Raw genomic sequence first — 27,903 nt, 5'->3', positions numbered from 1 at the left:
ACATTTCCTTTGTACTTTTCCAGTCCCCCCACCCAGTATATATCTTTTCTGATATTCTTTGCCCTCGGCTCTGATGAAAAGTCATCCACACTCGAAACCTTGGCTCTATTCTCTCTCAGATGCTGTCAGACTTGCTGAGATTTTCTAGCATTTTCTGTTTTTGCCCCCCTCACAAAGATGGCGGGTCACGGGTCAACTGCTCCTCACAAAGATGGCGCAGACCCCGGGCCAATCGCCCCTCACAAAAATGGCGCGGGCCCCCGGTAAACTGCCCCGCACAAAGATGACGTCCTGCTGGCTCTGACGAAGGGACATCGAGATTCCAAACGTTAAGCTCCATTCTCTCTCCACGGATAACGGTCAGACCTGCTGAGATTTAGTAGTATTTTCTGCTACTGGTTGAGATTCCAGCATCCGCAGTGATTTGGTTTTACCGCGGGCGCTGCTCTGAGCCAGGCTGCCCCCCCCCCCACCTTCACAAAGATGGCGCCACCGCTATCCTGGTTACGTCATTCCCAGTGAGTTCTCGCGAGACCCGGAGCTGACTTATGTCCCAGAATCCTTTGTGATCCCTCTTTCCAACCGGCGCCTGAAAATGGGTAGGTGAGGCGGCGGGGTCCGTGAGGATGCAATCCCAATCCATCCGCCAAATCTATCGCATCGGGGCTGACAGAAAGGCGCGCACTTGGTTTGGATCAGTGTGCCGTTGAGGATGGAGTGTGTCTGGGGCAGCCGCTCGGGTTGATTGTGCTGCTATTGCAATGTTTTAATGGGAGGATGGCGGAGGGAGCCGACATGGCGGCCTTCAGCCTGTGCCTGAAATGTCGACTGGAGAGGGCTTGTGTAGTCGAATGCTGCCTTTACCATCTGCTCACCACCTAGTTTGCAGGTGGAAAAGCTCCGGGGGCCGATCTGCAAACAGTAGGTCGGGTCTTGCCTGCCTGTTTGGGGGATACATGGAGGGAGGGCAGGAGGCTAGCTGCTGGATTGAGGCCCTGTTCATACTCTTAACATATAATCTGGAGATAAGGTGTGGTAATGTCTGTTAATCATTTTGCCCCAAATCAGGGACTGATTATCAATGTAAACTGATGCCCCAAGCCAGAAGCTGCATTTTCACCCAGGTATGATTGAAATTGTTAATATGGGTAATGGGGCTGTAGGACATTGTTGGGCTATGATGGACATGGAACAATGCTGCACTACCCTCATTCCCATTGTGGATTATCATTTACATTAGCACATGATGTAGAGATGCCGGCATTGGACTGGTGTGGGCACGGTAAGATGTCTCTCAACACCCAGGTTAAAGTTTCAACAGGTTTATTTGGAATCACGAGCTTTCGGAGTGCTGCTCCTCACTTGATGAAGGAGCAGTGCTCCGAAAGCTTGTGATCCCAAATAAGCCTGTTGAACTTTAACCTGGTGTTGTGAGACTACTTCCTGTACTTTAGCATGGCTCTAGTTTTTTCACCTGGTAATTTGGAATTTAATCTAATTTGTAGAGCAGTTCAAGTATATCAACTAGGTTTTATTGCTTGATACCCGACTTGCTCATTTTAAAGCTTTATTATAATGGCACGGGTTTGTAATCATATGCAGATGTAAACAATGGAACTCATTTGCTATGATGCTTTGAATTTATCTTCTGGAGAACTAATTTGTACGGTAAAAGTTGACATAGTCCCAGATGACCATAGGCTGCTCTCTCCTTTGAGAGAGTTAAAGCCATCTGCCTGTTTTGTATTCTGATTAAACTTGGTAATTTACTGCAGGTATTTCCCGGAACAATTGGCACAAGCGTCGCAAGACTGGAGGTAAAAGGAAGCCATATCACAAAAAAAGAAAGTATGAACTTGGGCGTCCTCCTGCAAATACTAAGGTATGGGGAATAACGTCCACATATCCACATAATTAAAATTGATAGAGTGGGGGGATGTGGAGGGAGGGACTTGATGAGATTCACAATGGATTATTTGGGTAAAGTTAGGTGATCATTTTCTGGCAATGTGAATGATGAAAATATGACTCTTGAGATAGGTGGGTTTGTCTTGACTGTTCTGGTCATATTTAGACCCACCAATGCTACTCTTGTCATAGTTACACTGACTACACTGCCTGTCTTAATGTTTCCAGTCTTCCTGTAGGTTCTCATGGGATCATTTAAAATATCCTTTCCATGTAATTTGGTAGAACTAAACTTGCTTCCTCTGTGTCTTTTTCCACCGCACGGAGGCGCTTCCTGTACGGGCTGCTGCTGCACACCTTCCACTACTGCGTCCTTGCCTGTCGCCCGGATACACCTTGAGCCTTGTTGCTGTCGGGTGGCGGAGGTCCCTCTATGGAGGGATCTCCCCCAATTACATCGGGGACCTGGGGTGGAGGGTGATGCATGCAGCAGTTCCGCACAACCGTAGGATTCACTGGTTCACGGGCTCCGAAGCTTGCCCTTTCTGTGGCCTTGTGGAGTCTGTGGACCATGTCTATGTTTTGTGTCTTAGGTTGCACTCCCTTTTTGTTTTCCTAAAGAACCTTTTATTAATGTTTTGTTTGCACATCAGTCCCACACTCCTGATTTACGGACACCTGGTGTGGAGAGGAGCGGGGCGGCGACCTCCTTGTGATCCTGGGCCTGGCGAAACGCACCATTTACAGGTCCAGACAGTGGGCGATCGAGGGGGCCGTCCATCCTGACTGTCTGCCCCTCTCCAGCGGCTACGTTCGCGGCCAGGTGTCCCTGGAGAGGGAGCATGCGGTGTCCACGGGCGCAGTTGATGCCTTCTGCGCCTGTTGGGCACCGCAGGGGTTGGGGTGTGTTATCGACCCTAATAATCACATTATAATTTGATGTCTTTAAGTTTCCTTTGTACTTGATTTTTGTTTGGGCTGTTCCTCCTTTTGGGGAGCTGCCCCTTTTACTTTGTCCTGATTTAACTTGAGTTTGTTTATTTGGTTTGACCTTAAGAGGTCAAAAGCTTGAGGGTTTAGTATAGCAAAACAGTGACTTGATTTTTGTGGCATCTCTATCTGGTGTATGGTCTCCAGTTTTAGATTTTACAGCCATTTAAATTTTGGTAATAACTGTGTCAAACTTAGCGTGATTGAAACTGCATAACCATCTGTATGTTAATGCAGTTGTTGTACAGCAGTTTACGTATTTGGTCTGAATGTCAGACTTCCTTGGGTGTGAGTGGCGATTTATTAGGATTTGCAGCATTGAAAGTGATTGGCATTGAAGTTCACTAAACGCTTAGTGATGTTTCTGATGTGTCTGCAGATTGGGCCACGCCGTATTCACACAGTGAGAGTTCGTGGTGGAAATAAGAAATATCGGGCACTAAGGTTGGATGCGGGAAACTTCTCATGGGGTTCTGAATGTAAGTTATTTTTGTTCAAGTTTATTTTGTTAGTATCACAAGTAGGCATATATTAACACTGCAATGAAGTTAGTGAAAATCCCCATGTCGCCACATCCGGCGTCTATTCGGGTACACAGAGAATTTAGCATGGCCAATGCACCTAACCAGCACATCTTTCTGACTGTGGGAGGGAACCAGAGCACTCGGAGGAAAGCCACGCAGACACTGGGAGAACATACAGACTCCACACAGTGAACCAAGCCGGGAATTGCACCCGGGTCCCTGGCGCTGTGAGGCAGCAGTGCTAACCACAGTGTGATGGCTGTGTAACAGTTTCTTCTGTGTTTTTGGTAGAAATTTTCTGGTCAACTATGTCATATCTAATCCAGTGGCAAACTATTTCTCTTTGTAGGTTGCACACGAAAAACCAGGATCATTGATGTGGTGTACAATGCCTCTAACAACGAATTGGTTAGGACAAAGACATTAGTAAAGAACTGTATTGTTCTAATCGACAGTACTCCCTTCCGGCAGTGGTATGAGTCTCACTTTGCCCTCCCCCTTGGCCGGAAGAAGGGTGCCAAGCTGGTATGTGGAGCATTTGATTGAATTAAATTACCACAAAGTTCATCTCTTCTGTTGTTAGGTTGCAGTGGCTTTTACTTTACTTTGTCAATAAAGTAGGAACATAAAATGCCAGCAACACTCAAAAAGACCACACAGCCTCTGGGGAGAGAAAATAAGGTCAATAACTATTCTTTGAAACTCTGGGGGTGCAGATGAACAATTTTTAAAGTAAATTCAGGCATCCTGCTCACAAGAAAGGAAGAATAGTGTAGAGGGCAGACATAACTAAATTAGAAAATAATAACACGAGGCAAACGCTGTGGAATGTTTTTCCCGTCTGCCAGATTGTCCATGCCTCCTTCCTACTCTCATACTGCAATTATCATTCGTAGCTCTGGACTGATCTTTTGTACTTTATCACCTTCTTTGCCTTGAAACATTTAATTGCTCCACTCCATCACAGATCTCTCCCTTTTTGTTCCTTTCCTGTTGCATTACCACTGGCTCTGTACTTGAAAAGCTAATGTCTCGCAGTAATGATGATTGGTTTTTGAACAAAACTGGTCTCCACGGGTATTCCCTGAGATGTTTGTAGCGTTTTCCATTTCTGTGGTTGTCTTTGGCAAATCTTTAGCATTTTACACTGATTTAATGGCTTTGGATATATTCCTATTTCTGATGCTTTCTTTGAAACCTTTTATGTTTCATTTTCTGTAGAACTACTATTAAGTCTAAATTCATTTTCGATATATATATTTCAAGCCCAGATTCACAGTTGGGTAGTGACATCAGCCTATTTGCACAGTGATACCATAAACCTTTTGAAAGTGGGTATTTCAACTATAATTGTCGTTTTTGTTCTCAAAATTGAATTAGGCCACAGAAATAAATGCAGGGTGAAAATTTACTACTGCACAATCATTCAAATTGTTTGAATTAACAAGTGCACCATAATGTTTTCAGCCAGGTTGCCTGGAGTATAACTAGTTGCTGCTAATGTATCTGGAAATGCCAGTATTGTGTGATAGTGAAAATTATCATGATCCATAATTCCATGGCACACAGCCTGATTTTTTTACTTCTAACTGCACAATTTCGACTCAGCCAAGATTTGCTGGGGTGTTTTTTAAATTTCCCTTCTATTGTAATATAAGATGGCACTTTTGTTTTAGACCCCTGAAGAGGAGGAAATACTGAACAAGAAGCGGTCAAAGAAAATTCAGAAGAAATATGATGATCGGAGAAAGAATGCAAAAATCAGTTCACTGCTAGAAGAACAGTTCCAGCAGGGAAAACTGCTTGGTACGTAATTGAAGGTCCTGCATTGAACATTCATCCTGTAACCTTGCTGATCCTCATCAAAAAATATGCACCGTTCGACTGCTAAAGTGGGCATGTGAGGCAGTTAACCTGGTGTTGTGAGACTTCTTGCTGTGATGTGGGCTGGTATTCAGATTGGGCAACGGGGTTTCCCTGGTGGCTGTGGATTGCAGACTTTAGTGCCATATGCCAAGTTATCCGCTCAACTTTGAGAGGAGCATTTCGAAGGTTTTTATTTTATGGAATGTGGATATTGCTGGTGAGGCCAGTGTTTGTTGCCCAACCCTAATTGCCGTTGAACTGAGTTCAATTGCTAGACCATTTCAGAGGGTAGTTAGAAGTCAGTTGTTGTCACTCTGCAGTCACTTGTAAGCCAGACCAGATAAGGATGGCAGATTTCCTTCCCTAAGGGACATAGTGAACCAGATGGCATTTTACAACAATCTTTGACAGACTAGCTTTATAGAACAGTACAGCACAGAACAGGCCCTTCGGCCCACGATGTTGTGCCGAGCTTTATCTGAAACCAAGATCAAGCTATCCCACTCCCTATCATCCTGGTGTGCTCCATGTGCCTATCCAATAACCGCTTAAAAATTTCCTAAAGTGTCTGACTCCACTATCACTGCAGGCAGTCCATTCCACACCCCAACCACTCTTATCGGCCTATCCACATATTGTATCAGGAAACCCTCCTGCACTCACTGCACAAAAACTGCCCCGTCAGAACTATTCGATATATTCCAAATTTATTAATTGAATTTAAATCCTACCAGCTGCTGTGATAGGATTTGAGCCAGTGTTCCCACAGACTGGTCCCTCAGAGACATACCCACAAAATGTGACAGAACGATGTGTACAGATTAAGGTTGATTTAAGCTTGGCTGTGCTGTCTGGTCATGTAGTGGAGAGTTATCAGTGTACTTGGTTCTGTAACCCAAAATACCTCGAGGGTAAGGAAGTTTGCTCCAAAAAATAAAGCAATGTTTCCTCGGTAACTGGTGATAACTACATAAACTGCTAATTGTTGATGGGTGTGGAAATATATAGCCTTTTTATGCAATTCATTTATTTTATGTCAGAGGTATAACAATTGTGATTTGTTTCTTGGAACAGTCCCCTGGGAAGGCACAAAAATCTGTTTATGCTCTTTAGGCTTTGGGAAAGAGAACAGTTCCCTTCCATCAGGTGAATCTCTAGATAGAGGAATGTTGTATTGATATGTTGATGGCAACATAATTGGAGATTGGATGCAGAGTATGCATAAAATGGAGGTTCCAGACTTGATCCCTGATTTGTTGTTTGGTTCATGTAGCTAATGATGAGAACTATAATTAACATCCTGGGTTAAGGGAGAACAAATTTGAGAGTTTCAATTCCTGATCACCTCACAGCACAATCATTCGACAGCTAAGTGTGGTTCTAGATGTCACATCAGAACAGCATCGGTTGTAGTGGCTGTCTTTATATATAAATGACTACTTGTGCACAGGGCAGCCAAGGAGAGACACCAGCTGAAATTATGTACCAAGTTAATGGACTGAAATGATCAGTTTACGATAAGACATAATGTTTCTCTTTTGCAGCTTGCATAGCTTCAAGACCTGGCCAGTGTGGCAGAGCTGACGGCTACATCCTTGAAGGAAAGGAGCTGGAATTCTACCAGAGGAAGATCAAAGCAAAGAAGGGCAAATAATCATAATGCTTTAAGGAAAATGATTAATAAACCATTTTTCACCAATATGTTGTCATTGCTGTAAGATTGTGAAATGAGAATACTCCCCTTCAGTTTTTCTTGTATGCAGTTTGTAACTTGTGATGTAAATATTTTGCACAATACATCAATATGTTTGTCAATCAGTCACCTGGTATGGAAGCAGATGGGTAGGCAAAAATGAAAGTGACTTTCCTACGGTGGAGCAGTTAGTGTGCTGGGACAAGATTCACAGTAGTTTGACCCCAAATATGAAGTGAATAACTTCAGATTTCTATTTAAGTGATGCTGGTTGATATTCAATCTAGCTTCCTTGCAAGGTGCACAGCAATTCACCTTGCTCAGGGGTTGATCGTGTGTTGCTGTTTTGTAAAAGTGGGGTAGCTATTCGCACAATATAGTGTCTTGGTGTCTTGCCTGTGGCTTTCCAAGTCTCATTCTTGTGCAAGATTAAATTCCAGTTTGCAGAAGGGCTGAGCTTTTGCTTGTAGCTTCTCCCTTTCGAAGGCTGGGGACAGTTCAAACTTGTTAGACTTATTTTTAATCATTTCTATGGAACAGTATTTGTAAAAGCATTGTGAAGAATTTTACATGGGACTCTAGTCATGACTGGGGAATACATGTCATTGCTTTCAGAAACTATTTAGTTAATAGCCTAAAGAGAAAAAATGTAGGTCTTGGCAGTAGCTTGAGTTCTAGCAGGAGCCAGCAGGGAAATAGTCTCCTTATGCTGTAACCATTTTAGTTTTTTAATGGGTACGATGCAAAATTTAAGCATCTGTTTGGAAAAAGCAAGATTATCTGAGGAGCAAAGTGTTCCCTTGACCTGGAAAGTTTTGGGGTGTAACTTTTTCTAGGTCGGATGAACTTCTATTGAAAAGCTGGAAATGGCTTTGTTTAGTGTAAAGCACCATTATGATATTGGCAGCTATTCAACAGAGCATTGCACTTGTAAAATTACAAACAATGCTGGAAATACTCAGCAGCTAGAGAAGAATTAATGTTTCAGAGTGTGAAGACATTTGCTTTGTATTTATGTTATGTAGAGGAAGTATAAGCAGAAGTAACGTTTGAACTGCAGATTGGATCTCGAGTTAAAACATTGACTTTTTTTAACAATACCAAAAGGTTAGGTGAAAGTGTAACTTGGGTGAACCTGTGAAAGTCACCATTTTTGATTCATGGTGAACAAACTGGCATTTTGGATTATACATCTTGATGCACAAAATTGCATCATGTTGCTCACCGGTCATAACTTTTCTAATTTAAAGCTGTCTATTATACAGGACACTAGTGAATGGTGAAAGATCATTCCCATTATATGGGAATAAGCAAATTATTTGTCACCGAGTGAACTTTTAGTTTGCAATGAATTTAAGATTGTTTATAAAGCTGGAGATAATTTAGGTCAGAACGGGGTGAAGAAATAAACCAAAGGAGAGATTTTCCACAACACATTAGGGTCTTGAATGCTGAGACTGAAAGCATGGTGAAAGAAGATTCTTTGAACTGCACTGAGCCTTTAATGGCATCTGTGGCCTACTTTATAAGCTAAATGTAATTACTGTATGTACATAGTTCCAGTCCTTACAAAGATGAGAAATCACAATAATTGCAGTGCAGAAGACCATAAGAAATAACAGGAGTCGGTCATTTGGTGCCTGGAGCCTGCTCTGCCATTCAATAGGATCAAAAATCTCTCAACCTTAAATATGCACATGAACTCTGCCCGCCTCCCCACCACCACTTCTCAGGACAAGGTGTTGCAAAGACTTGATGCTCAGAGAAGAGATTCCTGTTGATCTCAGCTTATGTTGGAGCCCTTTTATTCTGAGACTATGCCCTCTGATCCTAGACTCTTCCATGAGGGGAACATCCACAAAGTTAACCCAATGGCTGGAATTGTACCACCATATAATTTTTTTTGGGGGGGGGGGGAAACAATGGGATGGTCTTGCCTTTGGGTAGGATTTTATGGTGTGGGAGTTGAGTGAGGCTGTAAAATTCTGCGCTCTGTTTCAATGAGAGCACTTACAATGACTAGTCCCAGCCTGTACAGTTAAAGCAAGATTTGCCTGCTCTGACTGTTTAGCCCAACTGTTGCTATGAGCTCGTGCTATTCTGCCCATAACTCTGCTTTCTTAAAATTTCTACCCCATTCGATAACGAAGCATTGTGCAGAGTAGATTCATGACCTTATTCCAAAAAATATTTCAAATTTTATCCAATTCACGGTCCCCACGAGCGAGACATACAATATCCAAGCTGAGAAGAAAGGGCATTACATCTAATTTGGCTTGTGACATTTCATGTTAGCCATTAGATATTAGTCTAATTTATTTTTGAATGCTTTGATCCTGTCTCCACCACACTCTTAAGCATTGCATTCTAGGCCGGGCACACTTAGTGAGCCAACAAAATGTAGGGCTGTGGAAGAATGATTGCTTTTGTAGAAAGCTGGTACAAGTTTGAAAGTCTGAATGGCCTGTATTATAATGATTTTAAGACTGCAAGTAAACTGGAGCTGGATATATGTGTGCATTAGTGCAGGGAAGGCTTGTGGATCAGTATGGGGATTGAATGCGCAACTTTGGTGTTAGCACCATGCTCTTAACCACCTGAGCCAACTAGTTAACATGAACATTCAACACAACAGTTATTGAACTAAATTAATTTTATCTGTATGAATTGTCTGGATTGAAAGATGGATTTTGAGGTAATATGTGAAATTATCAGCATGATCATTATATAAACTAGGAGAAGGCTGTTGGGTTCTTTTGAATCTGCTCTGCAATTCATAATGATCATGGCTGTTCAATTTTTAGTTCCCATTTTCTCCCTGTACCTTTTGATCCCTTTAGCACCTAGAGCTATATCTAACTCGTTGCAAACATACTGTTTCTGTGGTAGAGAATTCCACAGGCTCACCACAAAATACCTAGTTTCTCTTAATCTTGGTCCTAAATGGTCTACCCTGTATACTCAGACTGACCCCTCGTTTTGGACTAGCCCATCATTGAGTCAAATTTTTGTAGGTTTTTTTTAATGAGATCTCATTCTAACTCCAGTGAATGTTATCCTAACTGATTTAATCTCCATATGTCAGTCCTGCAATTCGAGGAATCAATGTGGTAAATCTTTGCTGCACTCCTTCCACAGCAAGAACATTCTCAGAAAAGGAGATCAAAACTTTACAATATCCCAGATGTGGACCAGAATTCTCTGTCCGTTCACGCTGTCAGATTCCCTAGTCCCATCAGGATGCACCCCTGTTACTTGTTTCCCAGCGGCATAGGTTGGCTTCAATGGGAATTTCCCACTGATAGCAAATGGTAGACTGCTGAGAGAAACACTTGACAGGAGGTCAAAGACTTTTGGCTGTTCTCTCACCAAGTCCTGTATTAACTGGAGCAAGACATCCATGAATCCTCTCACTATGAAGGCCAGCATACCATTTGCTTTCTTCACTGTCTGCATTGTTACTTTAAGTGACTGATGTACAAGGACACCCAGGTTTTGTTGCACATTCCTGTCCCCATCTTGCAATTCAGATAAATGATCTGCCTTCCTGTTTTTGCTACCAAAGCGGATAACTTAACATTCATCCACATACTGCATTTGCCAACTCAGATTGTCCAGTCACACAAGCATCTCTCGTCAACGCCCCCCCCCCCCCCCAGCTTTGTTACTTGCCAATATTACATTTGGTTCCTTTATCCAAATCATTAATCTACATCATGAATAATTGGGGTTCTAGCACTGATTCCTGCAGTACCCCACGATCCATCCATCTTACTATACAAGCATTAACAAATGCGAGGTTATTCACGTTGGAAGAAATAATAGCAAATCGTATTATTATCTAAATGGAAAGAAATTACAACATCCTGCTGTGCAGAGAGACCCGGAGGTCCTTGTGCATGAGATGCAAAAACCCAGTCTGCAGGTGATCAAGAAGGCAAATGGGATGTTGGCCTATATCGCAAGGGGGATAGAATATAAAAGCAGAGATGTCTTGCTGCATCTGTACAGGGCATTGGTGAGGCCACAGATGGAATACTGTGTGCAGTATTGGTCCCCTTATTTGCGGAAGGATATATTAGCCTTGGAGGGAGTGCAGAGAAGGTTCACCAGGTTGATACCGGAGATGAGGGGTGTTGATTATGAGGAGAGACTGAGCAGATTGGGTTTGTATTCGTTGAATTCAGAAGGCTGAGGGGGGATCTTATAGAGACCTATAAGATAATGAAGGGGCTGGATAGAGTAGAGATGGAGAGATTCTTTCCACTTAGAAAGGAAACTAGAACTAGAGGGCACAGCCTCAAAATAAAGGGGGGTCAGTTTAGGACAGAGTTGAGGAGGAACTTCTCTCAGAGAGTGGTGAATCTCTGGAATTCTCTGCCCACTGAAGTGGTGGAGGCTACCTCGTTGAATATGTTTAAATCACGAATAGATGGATTCCTGATCGGTAAGGGAATTAGGGGTTATAGGGATCAGGCGGGTAAGTGGAACTGATCCACTTCAGATCAGCCATGATCTTATTGAACGGTGGGGCAGGCTCGAGGGGTAAGATGGCCTACTCCTGCTCCTATTTCTTATGTTCTTAAGCCCCAATCCAATGCACTCTTAATTTACACACTAATTTATGTGGGACCTTGTTAAGAGCCTTCTGAAAGTCCGAATAAACCACATTCACTGGCTCCCCTCATTAACTGCTAGTTACGTTCTTGAAGAATTCCAGTAGATTTGTCAAGTATGATTTTCCTTTCATAAATCTATGCTGACTGTCTGATACTGCCACTTTTCCAAGTGCTCTGCTACTAAATCTTTTATAAGGGTTTTTAACATTTTCCCCATTACTGGCATTAGGCTGCACATTTTCTCCATGTCTGCATGGGTTTCTTCTGAGTGCTCCGGTTTTCTCCCATTGTCCAAAGATGTGCGGGTTAGGTTGATTGGCCATGCTAAATTGACCTTAGTGTCAGGGGATTAGCAGGGTAAAGAACTTGGGTGGGATTGTGGTCGGTGCACACTTGATGGGCTGAATGGCCTCTCTGCACTGTAGGGATTTTATGATTCTATAAGTTGCTGTACAAAAACCCAATACTAAGCTGTAAGCATAATGAACAGCAACTGTTGACCACTGAATTGGGGCTATTAGTTCAAATGTTATGATCCTTCCCATTTGATATTGCTTTACCTAAAAAAAATGTGGTTATAACCTGAAGACAAACTCCACTGAACACTTGGGTTGGGAAAACTCCCAAAATCACAAATGCGAGCTGCTTTGATTACTCAGCCAACATAACAAATCACTTGTGATGGGAGAAACAAGTAATCACTAATCTATTAACAGTTTAAATAATCTATCTTAATGCTATAGTGTTAAAAAAATTGCCCAAACAATAATAGGAAGCTTAACAGGAGCGATTGGAAAAATAATGGAATCCTTACCAAAGGAGGAAGAGAAGAACATCGAGAAGCCAAATCTTGGTTTGACCACATGTATTATAATATTTGGCATGGACTTCAAAAGGAATAGTTTTGCTTGACATAACTTATTGAATTTTTTGAAGAGGTAACAGAGTGGATGAGCCTAAAGTAGTAGGTGTACCTTATCTGGATTTTCAAAATGGCTTTAGTAAGGCATCACATATTAGGCCTAATGAATAAAGTCAGAGAGTGGGGTCAAGGGAAATGGTCCTTGTGAGCTGCTAGTTTAAGTGAATACCTGTGGATGATTGTGCTGTACAAAAAAAAAGGGTTGCAAATAATTAAATAATCCATCTATGCACTGCAAACAAAAAAGGGAATGTTGGTAAGGTACAAATAGAATGGATGGCTAGATTCAAGACAAAACAGGGTTAAGGGGTGGCTATTCAGAATAGCTGAAGTTGGTAAGTGATGTTCCACAAAGACCAGCGCTGGGGCCACCATTCACAATTTATATTAATTTTAAAATCCAAAATACATTTTTAAAATTTTCAGATGGCACCAAATTGGAATGTTAGCCGGTAATGAGGAGGACTGCAACAACTTGCGAGAATTGCTGAGTTGTATTATTATTGATTTTTAACATGCATACATTGGAGGTATTACATTTTTGCAAGGAAGGAAGTAGGTTGATCTTCATGAAAAATAATCTAAAAGGGGTGGAAGTGCAAATGGGTCTGGGAGTGCAAGTACACAAATTACTAAACGTAACACGTTTACAAGGCTATAAAGGAAAGCAAAAAATGCTTCCGTTTATTTCTTGAGGGATAGAATATAAAATGTTACACTAAAGTTGTAACAAATCTTGATTAGATCACGTATGCAGGTCTGGTTGCCATATTTATGAAAGGAATATAGAGACTCTGGAGAGGGTGCAGAAAAGATATACAGAAATGCATGGACTTACATCTCAGGGAAGGACTGACAGCCTGAGTACTATGGCTGGAATCTTACCGTAAGAAGTCTCACAACACCAGGTTAAAGTCCAACAGGTTTATTTGGTAGCAAATACCATAAGCTTTCGGAGCGCTGCCCCTTCGTCAGATGGAGTGGATATTTGTTCTCCAACAGTGCACAGACTGTTGGAGAACAGATATCCACTCCATCTGACGAAGGGGCAGCGCTCCGAAAGCTTATGGTATTTGCTACCAAATAAACCTGTTGGACTTTAACCTGGTGTGAGACTTCTTACTGTGTTTACCCCAGTCCAACGCCGGCATCTCCACATCATGGAATCTTACCACCATTCACGGTGGTGGGATTTTCCCATCCCGTCGCAGTGAATGGAGATTTGGCTGGCAGCCAAATTCTCCAACTTCGCTGCAGCGGGAGCCTGGCGTGAATGGCCAACAAGATCACACCCTGTATCTTTCCTCTTGCAGAAAAAGAGAAGGCTGGAAACTGAGCTAGTAGAGCTGTTTAAAATCATAAAAGGTTTTTATAGAATGGGCACATGGAGGATGTTTTCACTTGTAGAGAAGAGCAAAACTAGAGGCCATCAATAATAGAATATAACAGTCACCAAAAAAAAATCAAATAGGGAATTCAGAAGAATTCTCTTTCCCCAGAGAGAGGTTTTAATGTAAAACTCTTTACCACAAGGAGTGGTTGAAGTGGATAGTATAGATATATTTAGGGAGGTTAGATAAGTATATGAGGGAGAAGGAAATAGGTGGTTATGGTGACAGATGAGGAAAGAAGGAAGGGGGCTCAAATGTGTCACTGGTGATGGTCTGGGTGGCCTGTTTATGTGCGAGATAAAGATTAAAGATTATTTATTAGTGTCACAAGTAAGCTTATGTTAACACTGCAATTAAATTACTGTGAAAATCCCGTAGTCACCACACGCTGGTGCCTGTTCGGGTACACAAAGGGAGAATTTAGCATGGTCAATACACCTAACCAGCATGTCTTTCGGACTATAAATCCTACATAATCCTGCTGTACCTTTATAAATCACTGATGTGCTTCAGTTGCAACATCACATACACACACACTAGGAAGAACGTCAAGGTACAGAGGAGGCTTATGAGGCTGACACCAGCAATGAGGAACTTCTGCTGTGTGGGGAGGTTGTAGTAGTTGGCATTGTTCTCAGAGCAGCACACATTAGGCAGAGACCTCAATAAGGGTATTCAAAATAATAAGCAATTACGATGGAGCAATTGATGAGTACTCAAAAAGTTCCAATTGTAGATGAACTAAACAAAATATTTTAAATCCCCTGGAAAAACAGAATTAGAAGTGATATCAACAATTTGTAATCGAAGGATACATGAGATATTCATTATTCATTAAGTTACCTATGAAACCTAAAGCAATGGCGTGCATCATTTTAGAACTATAAGCCGAATGGGTCATCTCATTAAAGTGATCTTGAAAATCATAGTAGAAAGAAATCATAGCACATTTGAAGCCTAAATTGGTGAACTTAGTTTAGAAGTAGAGTAGGGACAAGAGGAACTATTGAACCTAAGAACAATTCTTGATAAATTTTTCAAGGTAAATGAGAACATTTACATATGATTCATAGATGATGAAAAACATTTGTTTATCACCTAACCCTAATTAGGGTTAATGGATGTGATGCTGAAATGCGACTTTGACAGTAAAGATGTGAGATTTATCCAAAGCCTATATTGGGACCAAATATTGGGCATCAGGCTAAAAGATATCTCTTAAGTGAAGAGAGAAGTAATTCAGGTTTCTATACCGTTGTCAAAATTATTCCATTTGTACACGGAACAATATTCAGAGAACTAGATATACTTCCTGGGGCAGAAGTTGAAGACACAAACATAACAAACTTCAAGTAAATCCTAGAAGCTTTGAATGTGTATTGAGTATGAACACAAAGAAAACAAAGGGATAAATGAGAAGAAACTGGAGTGATGATTGCAGCGAATGGAACGAGTGGATTTACGACTATTTACGACTAATGACAATAGAAGATGGTAGATATGATACTGAAGTCAGAAGAGGGATGAACATAGCCAGCAGTAATTTCATAAAGATGAAGGATGTGTTAACAAGAAAGTTTGGAGCCAGGAAAAAACTCACAATCTGCTACATTCTATTCACTTTCCTATACACCTCAGATATATGAGGTTTCTGAAATTACAAGAGTCAAAAAGAAAATGTCAGGATTTTGGCCATTTGCTCCAAGCTAGAAAGCCAGAGATCTCTTCTAGAGGGCAAAGTGGAGAGCAGTAAAAAGAGAGGTGAACCCAAGTGTAGCTGGATGATACGTCAGAGTGATTAAAGATGAGTTACAGTGGATGTTTGAGGCTGGCACAAGATGGGCGCGTGCGACATACCATGACTGTCATCTCATGGTAGAAGTAGCTAAAAGCAGCAGTAACATGGTGTAGCAAATAGGAAAACTGGTTCCTCTGGCAAGTGAATCACTAACCAGTGTTCACCTTCATTGCTGACATCTTATTGTCTACTAAAGGTGATAGACATGCAGCAAACAATCCATTTCGGATGGTGTGTCTTCATATGGCGCAGCAAAGAGACAGGTTCTGCCACAGTGCCACACATGAAAGTGCCAGCTTTCATTATGGGTTGCTGTTTTCAGTGTTGGCATCTGTTGCCAAGTCCCTGTAGCCACTGATCATTGTAGTGGCGTACAACAGCCCACAAGAAGTGTCCCATTTTCCTCTTTTGTCAGCTAGTGACTCCCAGGTGTGATATTTGATGGTTATAGCTTTCATGTTTTACTTGCCAACATCCTTGAAGCAGAGCTTTGTGTGTCCAACTGGCCGTTTGGCTATGGCCACCTTCCCATAACAAATCCATGCTGACTATCTTTGATTAATCTGTGCTTTTCTAAGTGACAGTTTTTCATGTCTCTCAGAATTAGTTCCAATAATTTGCTCACTACTGACTGGCTAGCTTGTAATTATTCGGGCTATCCTTCACCCATGTTTAAACAATTGTACAACATAAGCAGTCCACCAGCACCACAACCTGGGGTACATTTCATCCAACCCTGATGATTTAACTACATTCAAGGCTGCAATATATCCCTATGTGTATCACAGCCAATACTTCACACTCCCTCTCCTGAACTACAATGTCTGCATTGTCCCCCTCTTTTGTGAAGACAGATGCAAAGTATTCATTAAGAACCATATCAACATCTGCCTATACACACAGGTTACCTTTTTGGTCTTTTATGGGCCCTACTCTTTCCTTAGTTATGCTCTTACTCTTAATGCATTATAAAACATCTTTGGGTTCTTCAGTTTGCTTGCCAGTATGCTTTTAAGCTGTCCCTTTTCTTTCCTAATTTCCTTTTTGATTTCCACTTTCTGTACTCCTCTTGACTTACTGTAGTATTGAATTTCCAATGCTGGACATAAGCATTCCTTTTCTGAATGGAGGGCTGTGACAAGTGGCGTTCCTCAGGGATCAGTGCTGGGACCTTTCCTATTTGTAATATATATGAATGATTAGGAGGAAAATGGTTTGATTAGTAAGTTTGTGGACGACACAAAGGTTGGTGGATTTGCAGATAGCAATGAGGACCATCAAAGGATACAGCAAGATATAGATCGGTTGGAGACTTGAGCAGAGAGATGGCAGATGGAGTTTAATCCGGACAATTGTGAGATAATGCATTTTGGAAGGTCTAATACAAATAGGAAATATGAAGTAAATGGCAGAAACCTTAAGAGTATTGATAGGCAGAGGGATCTGGGTGTACATAAGAACATAAGAAATAGGAGCAGGAGTAGGCCATCTAGCCCCTCGAGCCTGCCCCGCCATTCAATAAGATCATGGCTGATCTGAAGTGGATCAGTTCCACTTACCCGCCTGATCCCCATAACCCCTAATTCCCTTACCGATCAGGAATCCATCTATCCGTGATTTAAACATATTCAACGAGGTAGCCTCCACCACTTCAGTGGGCAGAGAATTCCAGAGATTCACCACCCTCTGAGAGAAGAAGTTCCTCCTCAACTCTGTCCTAAACTGACCCCCCTTTATTTTGAGGCTGTGCCCTCTAGTTCTAGCTTCCTTTCTAAGTGGAAAGAATCTCGCCACCTCTACCCTATCCAGCCCCTTCATTATCTTATAGGTCTCTATAAGATCCCCCCTCAGCCTTCTAAATTCCAACGAGTACAAACCCAATCTGCTCAGTCTCTCCTCATAATCAACACCCCTCATCTCTGGTATCAACCTGGTGAACCTTCTCTGCACTCCCTCCAAGGCCAATATATCCTTCCGCAAATAAGGGGACCAATACTGCACACAGTATTCCAGCTGCGGCCTCACCAATGCCCTGTACAGATGCAGCAAGAGATCTCTGCTTTTATATTCTATCCCCCTCGCAATATAGGACAACATCCCATTTGCCTTCTTGATCACCTGTTGCACCTGCAGACTGGGTTTTTGCGTCACATGCACAAGGATCCCCAGATCCCTTTGCACAGTAGCATGTTGCAATTTTTTTTCCATTTAGATAATAATCCAATTTGCTATTATTTCCTTCAAAGTGAATAACCTCGCATTTGTCAACGTTATACTCCATCTGCCAGATCCTCGCCCACTCACTCAGCCTGTCCAAAAATCTCTGCAGATCTTCTACGTCCTCCACACGATTCACTTTTCCACTTATCTTTGTGTCGTCTGCAAACTTTGTTACCCTGCACTCAGTCCCCCCCTCCAGACCGTCTATATAAATGGTAAATAGTTGAGGCCCCAGTACCGATCCCTGCGGCACGCCACTAGTTACCATCTGCCAACCAGAAAAGCACCCATTTATTCCGACTCTCTGCTTCCTGTCGGTTAAACACAGTAAGAAGTTTAACAACACCATGTTAAAGTCCAACAGGTTTATTTGGTAGCAAAAGCCACACAAGCTTTCGGAGCTCCAAGCCCCTTCATCCTGTCGGATAGCCAATCCCCAATCCACGCTAACACCCTACCCCCAACTCCGTGTGACCCAATCTTCTTCAGGTACACAGATCACTGAAAGTGGCTTCGCAGGTGAAGAAGGTAATCAAGAAGGCATACGGCATGCTTGCCTTCATCAGCTGGGGCACTGAGTTTAAAAATTGTCAAGTCATGCTGCAGCTTTATAGAACCTTAGTTAAGCCACACTTGGAATATAGTGTTCAATTCTGGTCGCCACACTACCAGAAGGATATGGAGGCTGTGGAGAGGGTACAGAAAAGATTTACCAGGATGAAGGATATACAGCCTCCATATCCTTCTGGTATTAGCTATGAGGAGAGGTTGGAGAAACTTGGTTTGTTCTCACTGGAACGACGGAGGTTGAGGGGCGACCTGATAGAGGTCTACAAGATTATGAGAGACGTGGACAGAATGGATAGCCAGAAGCTTTTTTCCAGGGTGGAAAAGTCAATTACGAGGGGGCGTAGGTTTAAGGTGCGAGGGGCAAGGTTTAAAGGAGATGTACGAGGCAGGTGTTTTTTACACAGAGGGTGGTGGGTGCCTGGAACTCGCTGCCGGGGGATGTAATGGAAGCGATACAATAGTGACTTTTAAAGGGCATCTTAACAAATACATGAATAGGATGGGAATGGAGGGATATGGTCCCCGGAAGTGTAGGGGGTTTTAGTTGAGTCGGGCAGCATGGTCGGTGCAGGCTGGGAGGGCCGAAGGGCCTATTCCTGTGCTGTAATTTTCTTTGTTCTTTGGTTTTTTTTGTGCCTTATCCTGTAAATGCTTTGACATCCAGGGGGCTCTAGATTTGGCCATTCCACCCTTTTTCTTTGTGACAACATGTTTACCCTGAACCCCTTGAGCCTCCCCTATCAATGCTCCCCACTGCACTGACACTTATTTACCTTCAAGTAGTAGTTTCCAGTCCACCTTTGCTCCTTAGCAAATCACTCCTCAGCTTAGTAGCATTGGTTTTGCCCCAGTTTAGAACTCTAACTCCTGTTCCACCTTTGTCCATTTCCATAATTATGTTAAAACAAAACTGAAATATCTTCATTACCACCAGAATGCTCTGCCACTTCCACCTACTGAATTTCATTTCCTAATCCTTGGGTATGCAAAAGTCTTCCATACTGCTACCATGAAAGTCACCTCTGTGTGATGAATGCAAACACATTTGGGAGTATTGCCTTTGGAAGGACTGCTGCAATTGTGGTTATTTTCTTCCAGGATATACCCATAATTCGCCACATCAAGCAAAGGTGGAAATTGTTGAGCTTTTCTTGATAGCTGCAAGTCATTCATTTTTCACAACCATCCAACATGGTGTCGAGAACACAAGCCTCATAAACCATCAGCGTGGTCCTAAGGGCTAGCTTGATGTTATTCCATTCGTGTTTTGTGAATCAGTCAAAGGTGGTAGCTGCTTTCCCTGTCAAGTTATGCATCAAGGGATAGGTAGTCATTGGACCTGAGGTGGAGCATTATTTAATGCGATCAGGAGCACAAATGCATGATCATAGTTTTCTCAATGTTTATATTAAGGGCGTGGAAGAGAGGGCCTTGGGGTCTTTGCAGCTGAGTTTCCATGTGGGTGACATGCGCAGTCAGACGTCATAAATTGAAAATAATCAGCAATAGAAGTAGAGAGGAAATGAGAATTCTTTCCACCCAGTTGAGGAGTCAATCGTGAGGGGCATAATTTTAGGGTAAGGACCAGGAGATTCAGAGGGGATCTGAGAAAAAACCTCTTCACTCAGAAGGTGGTGGGAATTGGAATGCATTGCCTGGGAAGGTAATGGAGCCTGGAAACTTTACAAACTTTCAAGAATATTATACACTCACCTGAGGACGGAGCAGCGTTCCGAAAGCTCGTGATTCCAAATAAACCTGTATAACGTTTAAGGATGTAACATTCAAGTGCAGGGAAATGGGATTAGCGTGCCTTTAGTGGTATTGTTGGTGCAGACTCGATTGACCAAAGGGCCTTTTCTGCATTGTATGACTATGACAGTGGGTTGTTTAGAGCTGGAAATCACCACCTGAAAGGATAGCAGATTTTGTAACTACTTTCAATATAGCCATGTCCAAATGGGGAGGTGATGGCCTAGTGATACTATTGCTCGACTATTAATCCAGAAACTCAGCTAATATTCTGGGGGCCTGGATTTGAATCCCGCCATGGCAGATGGCGGAATTTGAATTAAATAAAAAACACTGGAATTAAGAATCTACTGATGATCATGAAACCATTGTCGATTGTCGGAAAAACCCATCTGGTCTTTTAGGGGAGGAAATCTGTTGTCCTTATCTGGTCTGGCCTACATGTGACTCCAGAGCCATAACAATATCATTGACTCTAAACTGCCCTATGAACAAGGACAACTAGGGATGGGCAACAAATGATGGCTAGCTCGCGACACCCATATCCCATGAATGAGTAAAAAAATGCGGGTTTCCTCTGAGTGCTCCGGTTTCCTCCCACAGTCCGAAAGACGTGCTGGTTAGGCCTCTTTTAGGGCAGACCAAATAAACCAACTCAAATTAACTCAGGGATAAAGTAAAAGGGGCAGCTCCCCAAAAGGAGGGGGAAACAGCCCGAATAGAACAGAAGTACAAAGGAAACTTAAAACATCAAATCATAATGTGATTATCGGGATCTATAATGCACCTCAGCCCCTGCAGTGCCCAACGGGCGCGGAAGACGTAAACTGCGCCCGTGGACACACTGCATGCTCCCTCTCCAGGGACATCTGGCCGCGACGTGCTGGTTAGGTGCATTGGCCATGCTAAATTCTCCCTCGCTGTAACCGAACAAGGCCAGAATGTGGCGACTAGGGGATTTTCACAAGAACTTCATTGCAGTGTTACTGTAAAGCTACTTATGATTAATTAATAAATGAATAAAACTAAAAAAAACCATAAATGTCATGAGCTATGGGAAGAAATTGGGCAACTCTTTCCCAGAGGTCAGCACAAAGGCCGATGGGCTGAATGGCCTCCTGCGCTGTGACAATCGCTGCAGTGGGCGACCAATTGGTTCAGAAGGCGCGACAATGGGCTCGCCATCCGCCAATCAGAAGCGAGGGCTCAATCCCGCGTGACACACCGGGCGGCCCCGCCCCTTTTCCGAGTGTCATATGCCAGTGACGCCACATCCGGCGGTGCCCGCTATATATAGGCGTTCGGAGACGCTGCTCCGGTCTCTCGCTTCAGAACTCGGGCGGTGATGGGTTGTGCGGAGTTAGTCGCTGCTGCCCGCACGTGCGGTAAGAAATCTAGCAAGCGGCCCCGGCAAGTGTGGGGCGTCGAGCGGGGCACCTCAGCGGGGGAGGCTTTGGGCTCGCTGTCATGGGGAGTGGCCGCCGCCAACAGTGGGGTTGCTTGGGCCGCATGGAGAACCATGAGGCTTTGGGGCCTAGTGGGTGGGGGAGGGGAGGTCCGCCTCGCTGTGCCTTACCCTCCCCTGGTGTCGCAGTCTGCGGCTGGTAGCTGAGCAAGTGTGTATGATGACGATGATTTGCTGCTATATCCCGAATTCACTTTGTGGAGATCTATCTTGGAGAGCTGAACACTTGCTGCTTTTAATATTTCCATTATTTCCCACTCCCACGTGCTTTGAATCAGGCCTCTCATTCCTCTCTACCTATCTGTTTTTCAGGGCCACGTGGTCGAGATTCAAAGTCATGGAGTTGACCGTGCATTAACGAATATTGGACAACAGACCTGTCCTTGAAGGTATTATAATTCAATATTCCTGCTTTACCTTGCACAAAGTCAATTTATTGTCCAAGTAATCCTACTGGACGTTAGGAAATACCGAGAACCAGAGCGATCTTGGAAAGATCCTTCAAGGTGTAACAAGTGGAGAAGGTGGTTGGTTACAAAGGCATGCTGTATGCTTGGATAAGCTGATGCACAATATAAGTAAGAAGTCTTAACAACAACAGGGTAAAGTCCAACAGGTTTATTTGGTAGCAAAAGCCACCAGCTACCAAATAAACTTGTTGGACTTTAACCTGGTGTTAGACTTGTTACCCCAGTCCAATGCTGCCTTCTCCACAGCACACAATATAAGAGCAGGGAGGCTATGATGGAGTGGTATAAAGCACTGGTTAGGCCACACCTGGAGTCCTGTTTGTAGTTCTGGTCATCTCACCTTGTGCAGATTGCATTAGTGTGATTGCAGTAAAAAGGGAGGGTGATTCACCAGGATGTTGCCTGAACTGGAGCATTTCAGATATGGAGGGAGGCTGGGGTTTTTATCCTTAGAACAGGGGCAGCTGAGGTATACAAAAAATTGAAGGATACAGATAGGGTAGATGTGAAGAGTTCCCCTTAGCAGAGGGTTTGGTAATCGTGGGGCATAAATTTAAGGAGTGGGGATTTGAGGAAACCCCTTTTCACTCGGTGTGCTGGGAATCTGGAACTTGCTGTCTGAGAGGGTGTTGAAGTGGTGGTCCTCACCACATTTCAATCTTTTAGATAAGCGCTTAAAGTATTCAGGCTACAGGCTGATGCTGGAAAATAGGATTAGGCCATATAGGTTTGATGGCTGGCTCAGAGGTAGGCAGCATGCCGTTCACAATCATCTGGTTCTGTCGATGGGATTTCCTAGCCTCAATTTTTTGAAATTAGTGATGCTATGTTTTTAAAATTTTATTCCTGTTAAGTCTGCAGATCTGAGCAAATCAACATGAGCATGTGGAATTGGACATGTGCCAAGTCCAAAGATGTGTGGGTTAGGTGGATTTGCCATGCTAAATTGCCCTTTAGTGTTGGGACTAGCTAGAGTGAATGCATGGGGATAGGGCCTAGGTGGGATTGTGGTTGGGGCACTAGACACCATGTATGCTCGATTCCTATTTTGTGCGGATAGTGTTAGTCAGCAAGTGATTTGTTTGTTTAGTAGCATGTTTGTACTTTGAGCTGTTGTGAACCATTCACTACAATCAAGTCTGAAACTAATACTGGAGTTCATCCAATCTGTCCATGGTGTTTATGAAAAGGCACAAGCCCTTTTCATAATCTGTTTTCAAGTAGCACAGTCTTGTGCTGAGATTCTTCCAAGTTTCTGCTACTTAATTAAGTGGTGATACATAATTAAAATCTAGTTGAACATTTCTGCCCCAGTGGCTTCTGAACCTGTTCAAAAGCACTTGTTCATTCGTTTGCAGCTCTTCATTTTCTGAAATTGATGTAGAGATGGTGTTGGACTGAGGTGGGCACAGTAAGAAGTCTCAACACCAGGTTGAAGTCCAACAGGGTTTATTTGGTATCACAAGCTTTTGGAGTGCCCGATGAAGGCACTCGCCTGATGGAGCAGCACTCAAAGCTTGAGATACCAAATAAACCTGTTGGACTTTAACCTGGTGTTAAGACTTTTCTGAAATTGTCCAGGATTAGCAATGAACATTAGTGTTGCTACTGTCCCTCAAATAAGTGCACTTGAATGCATCAAGCCATTTGGTCAGTTGTAACAGGCCAGTCCAAAGATGTGTGGGTTAGGTTGATTGGCCAGGTTAAAAATTGTCCCTGAGATGTGCAGTGAGAGGGATTAGTGGGTAAATATGTGGTGGTAGGGCCTGGGTGGGATTGTGGTCGGTGCAGACTCGATGGGTCGAATGGCCTCCTTCTGCACTGTAGGGTTTCTATGTTGTACACTAATGTATCCTGTCGTCTTTGTTCACTTAGACCTCTTGTCGACATTCTTAATTGTTTGACGGAAACTCGAGGAATGTGAATACAGAGCAAGGCTTTTCTGTGGTGAGTAATGACCTTTAGTGAGGCTTTCAAAACATGTGCTAGGTAATAACAGCATCTATTAAAATAGATGCATCTTGGTCATGGTCAACCTTTCCTAATCTAATGATGACAGCATTATCCAGTTCTGCTACTGAAATATAATGATGCTACTCAGGTAACTGAAGACTTGGAAATGGTTGAGGTGTCAATGAAGCAGTGTTGAAACACTCAATTGAGCTGAAGTGGGATTGCAGGTTGAAAATGGCATCCTTTGAATTTTCACTTGCTACTTGCATGATTTTGAATATACTTTGACAAGTATTTACATGAGCAGCACTGTATGGGTTTATGTAACATTTATTGGCTCAGATTTTGCTATATTGCATTAATTAACACTTTCCCAGTAATCGATTAGCCCATGGCTCAGCAGAGCTACATCAAGTGAAGCAGCTGGCATTGGGAAATTAGTACCTATATTTCTGCAAATTAGTTTGAAAGTGGCTTAAATCATTTCATTTAAATTCGGTCATTTGTCTTCTGTGAAATGTAATGCAGTGCAATGTCCTTTGGTGTTAACTAGGAGTTTGCAATTAATTCCCTCAACCTGCTCTACCATTCAGTATATTCATAGCTGATTTTGTCTGTCTTGACTCTACTGCCTGTTCTCCATATTTCTTCAGGCCATTACTAAATCTATTGCCTCAATGTCCTGGTATCCTCCTAATTTCTGTTTTGTATCTAGAGGAACCATATGTCTGCTCTGTCAACCCTCTTTATCATGTCTACTTCATTTGGATCTTTGCTTGCTATCACCTGTTTTAGTATCCCTGTGTCCAAGTCATTAATATAGATGCTGAATGGTTGGGCTTTGACTGAATTTGTGGTGATACACAAATGATCTGAAGACTTGGCATGGTTAAAATCTAGTTGAACATTTCTGCCTCAGTGATGCTCAATGGCTTCTGAACCTGTTCATAAAGCCCTCGCTCTTTTGTGACCCTTCATTTTTTTGAAATTGTCCAGGATTAGCAACGCACAGCAGTGTTGCTATCCCTCTAAGTGCATTTGAATTGTCTTTAAAACAGTACCCCTGAGTATCACTGCATCAAGCCACATCATCGGGCCAGTTGTACACTATAATGACATTTTGTCTCCTTTGATCACTTTGTTAGACTTCTGATGTCAACATTCTTAATCATGTGAAGGAAACTCAAGGAATGTGAATACAGAGCAAGGCTTTTCCAAGGTGAGTAATGACCATTAGTGAGGCTTCTAAAACTTTAAAACAAGTGCCAGCTAATATCTATTGGTGTGTATTGGTCATGGTCAACCTTTCCTAATCTAATGATGACAACATTATCCAGTTCTGCTACTGAAGTAGTGATGCTATTCTAGTAATTTGAAGATTTGGAAATGGTGTCATGCTACTTGCATGAAGACAGATCTATATTTTGAATGTACTTTGACAGCATTTACATGAGCAATACTGTCAATGGGTTTATGTAACATCTATTGATTCAGATTTTGCTATTGCATTAATTAATTCACTTTCTCCTTTCAGTATTCAAGGATTAGCCCATGGCTGAGTGGAGCTACATCAGCTGAAGCAACTGGAGTTGGAAAATTAGTACCTATTTCTGAAAAATTTATTTGAAAATGGCTTAATAAATCATTTCTTTTAAATTTGTCTGGTTATTTGTGTCCTGAAATGTGATGTTGCACAATGTCCTTTGATGTTAAGTATGAGTAGGCAATTCAGAGGAACCATTCTGTCAACCCCTGATTACATGCACCTCATTTGGATCTCTACTTGCTGTCAACTATTTTAGTGTCTCTGGCTTTAGTACTTTATTTCCTGGCATCCAGGTCATTAATATGGGTGGTAAATGGCTGGGTCCTGTGTTCAAACCCTGTGGCACTCCACTATTTGCATCTTGTCAACCTGAAATAAACCAATTTATCCTGACTGGTTTCTGTTGATTAGCCAGTCCCAGTAAATTACCCCATGTGCCCTTGTGTATTAACCTTTTGTGCTCCACTTTATCAAATGCCTTTGGAAGTCCAGATATATGACATGGTTGCCATTATCCCCACTTGTTGAATTTTAGCAATTTCATCAAACTATTTAGCTATCATAAGACCATGCTGACTCTGGATTGCATTTTGACTTTCCAACCATGTTGATGGAATTTAAGTTCCCCAGTGACAGATGCTAAACTAACCTGGCAATATAGTTAACTAATTTCTGCCTCCCTTTTTGAATAATTTGAACAATTACGTTGGCATTTTTCCAATCCACTGGAACCTTTCCCACACCCGGAGAATTTTGGAATATAACCAATGGGCCACTATCCCTACTGCTACAAGACATTAGGGTGTAGGCTACAGGCTGTAGGGACTTCTGTTTTAAGTCCCAATAGTTGACTTTGTACTTTTCTCTATTGATGCTTGTTCTATATTCCTTCCTTCCTCTGCAGTACCAGTTACTATTGGGGTGGTGCTAGTGTCCACTGAAAACTGAGACAAAATACTGATTTAGTGCCTGCCATTTCTTTGCTATTGGCTCCCTAGTTTTATCCTCCAAAGGAACAACATTCAGTTTAGATTGCCTCTTATGTACTTGAAGCTTTGCATCTTTTATTTTGCACCTGTTTTCTTAATTACCTTTGCTCTTTTACTTTTTAATAACCCTTTGGTCATTTAAAGTTTTCCAGCCTGCCCCTGGCCATTACACAGTGTCCCTTCATCTTTGTCATCTGACAATCTGAATATATTTTAGTTGGCAGGGATTGAATCTGTTCACATCTGTTTATCAATTATTCTACTTTTATAAAGGCAAATACTGCAGATGCTGGAATCAAACAGAAAACAGGTCTGCAGTGGATAATGCTGAAGCTATTGGCTTGCAAGCAAAAGTGGGAGAAGAATTAAACTAAGTTTGGTCAACTAACTACTCTTGGCTTCTGTTAGATGAAGTAAAAATAATAGGCAGTTATGCATCTGGAAACACAGCTAGCCATCTGAATTGAGCAGCAACAATATATGCTTTAGTTAAAAGATTCGAGGTTTAAACGATCTTGGGACTGGTGAAAGTTAAATTTTTAAGTACTAGTTTACATCCTACTTTTGTCCAACTTCTTGAGTTATTGTGAAGCAAGTTAACTTGCCTTCAGAGGTTTGCTCGTGTTGGAAATTCAGGCCATCCTATGGCTCTTGATGGTAGAATCCCTACAGTGCCGAAGGAGGCCATTGAGCCTACACTGACTACAATCCCACCCAGTTTGTATCCCCATGTATTTACCCTACTAAGCCCCCTAGTTTACAAATCTTGGCCAATCAACCTAACATGCACACGTTTGGACTGTAGGAGGAAACAAGCACCCGGAGGAAACCCATGCAGACATGGGGAGCATATGCAAACTCCACACTGACCTGAGGCTGAAATTGAACCCAGCTCCTTGGTGCTGAGAGGCAGCGGTGCTAATCACTGCCATTGATAGTGTCACAGTGATCTTCCTACCATCAAAAAGTGCCTCCATTTCTCAGGTCAATGGGTGATTGCAACCTTAAAATTACCACAAGAACTTTTGGACAGGCAGCTAGAGAAACTGAGGGCGATAATGCTTTCTACCCTAAAGGAATTCTGGAAGAACTAATATCTGGTATAAAATGAGGTTACCTCATCCAATAGGCATGGTGTCTGGAGCCTACAGTTATAATGGTACTGGGCAAGCAAATTGGTTTGGATGAGATGTGCTTGCCTCTGTCAAGAATCTGAAATGAAAGGAC

At 42.5% G+C, this 27,903-nt stretch overlaps 1 protein-coding gene, 1 long non-coding RNA gene and 2 other non-coding genes across 5 annotated transcripts; all 4 read left to right on the top strand.

Moving 5' to 3' along the window:
• Positions 1 to 543: 543 nt before the first annotated feature.
• On the top strand, positions 544 to 6,987 carry LOC144497435 (small ribosomal subunit protein eS8). Of its 2 annotated transcripts, none has more exons than XM_078218705.1 (6): positions 544 to 599; positions 1,776 to 1,882; positions 3,278 to 3,377; positions 3,772 to 3,947; positions 5,099 to 5,228; positions 6,833 to 6,987. In XM_078218705.1, the coding sequence occupies exons 1-6, from the start codon at positions 596 to 598 to the stop codon at positions 6,940 to 6,942; spliced, it is 627 nt and encodes a 208-aa protein (XP_078074831.1). In that variant the 5' UTR covers positions 544 to 595; the 3' UTR covers positions 6,943 to 6,987. The 2 variants fall into 2 exon arrangements, with proteins under 2 accessions (XP_078074831.1, XP_078074830.1); XM_078218704.1 differs by having other exon boundaries at positions 575 to 921.
• Positions 6,988 to 7,348: 361 nt separating this feature from the next.
• On the top strand, positions 7,349 to 7,480 carry LOC144498123 (small nucleolar RNA SNORA35). Its single transcript, XR_013498657.1, has one exon. It is a non-coding gene; the product is annotated as a small nucleolar RNA SNORA35 (small nucleolar RNA).
• A 14,061-nt stretch (positions 7,481 to 21,541) lies between these two features.
• Positions 21,542 to 25,797, top strand: LOC144497433 (uncharacterized). Its single transcript, XR_013498547.1, has 5 exons — positions 21,542 to 21,638; positions 22,031 to 22,107; positions 24,064 to 24,135; positions 25,287 to 25,360; positions 25,676 to 25,797. It is a non-coding gene; the product is annotated as an uncharacterized LOC144497433 (long non-coding RNA).
• LOC144498119 (small nucleolar RNA SNORD55/SNORD39) lies at positions 21,871 to 21,945 on the top strand. Its single transcript, XR_013498653.1, has one exon. It is a non-coding gene; the product is annotated as a small nucleolar RNA SNORD55/SNORD39 (small nucleolar RNA).
• Positions 25,798 to 27,903: the final 2,106 nt, after the last annotated feature.

The sequence above is a fragment of the Mustelus asterias genome, chromosome 8 (genome assembly GCF_964213995.1).
Source record: "Mustelus asterias chromosome 8, sMusAst1.hap1.1, whole genome shotgun sequence".
Classification (NCBI taxonomy): domain Eukaryota; kingdom Metazoa; phylum Chordata; class Chondrichthyes; order Carcharhiniformes; family Triakidae; genus Mustelus; species Mustelus asterias.
The sequence above is the reverse complement of the archived record's forward strand: the minus strand, read 5'-3'. Positions and strand labels throughout refer to the sequence as shown.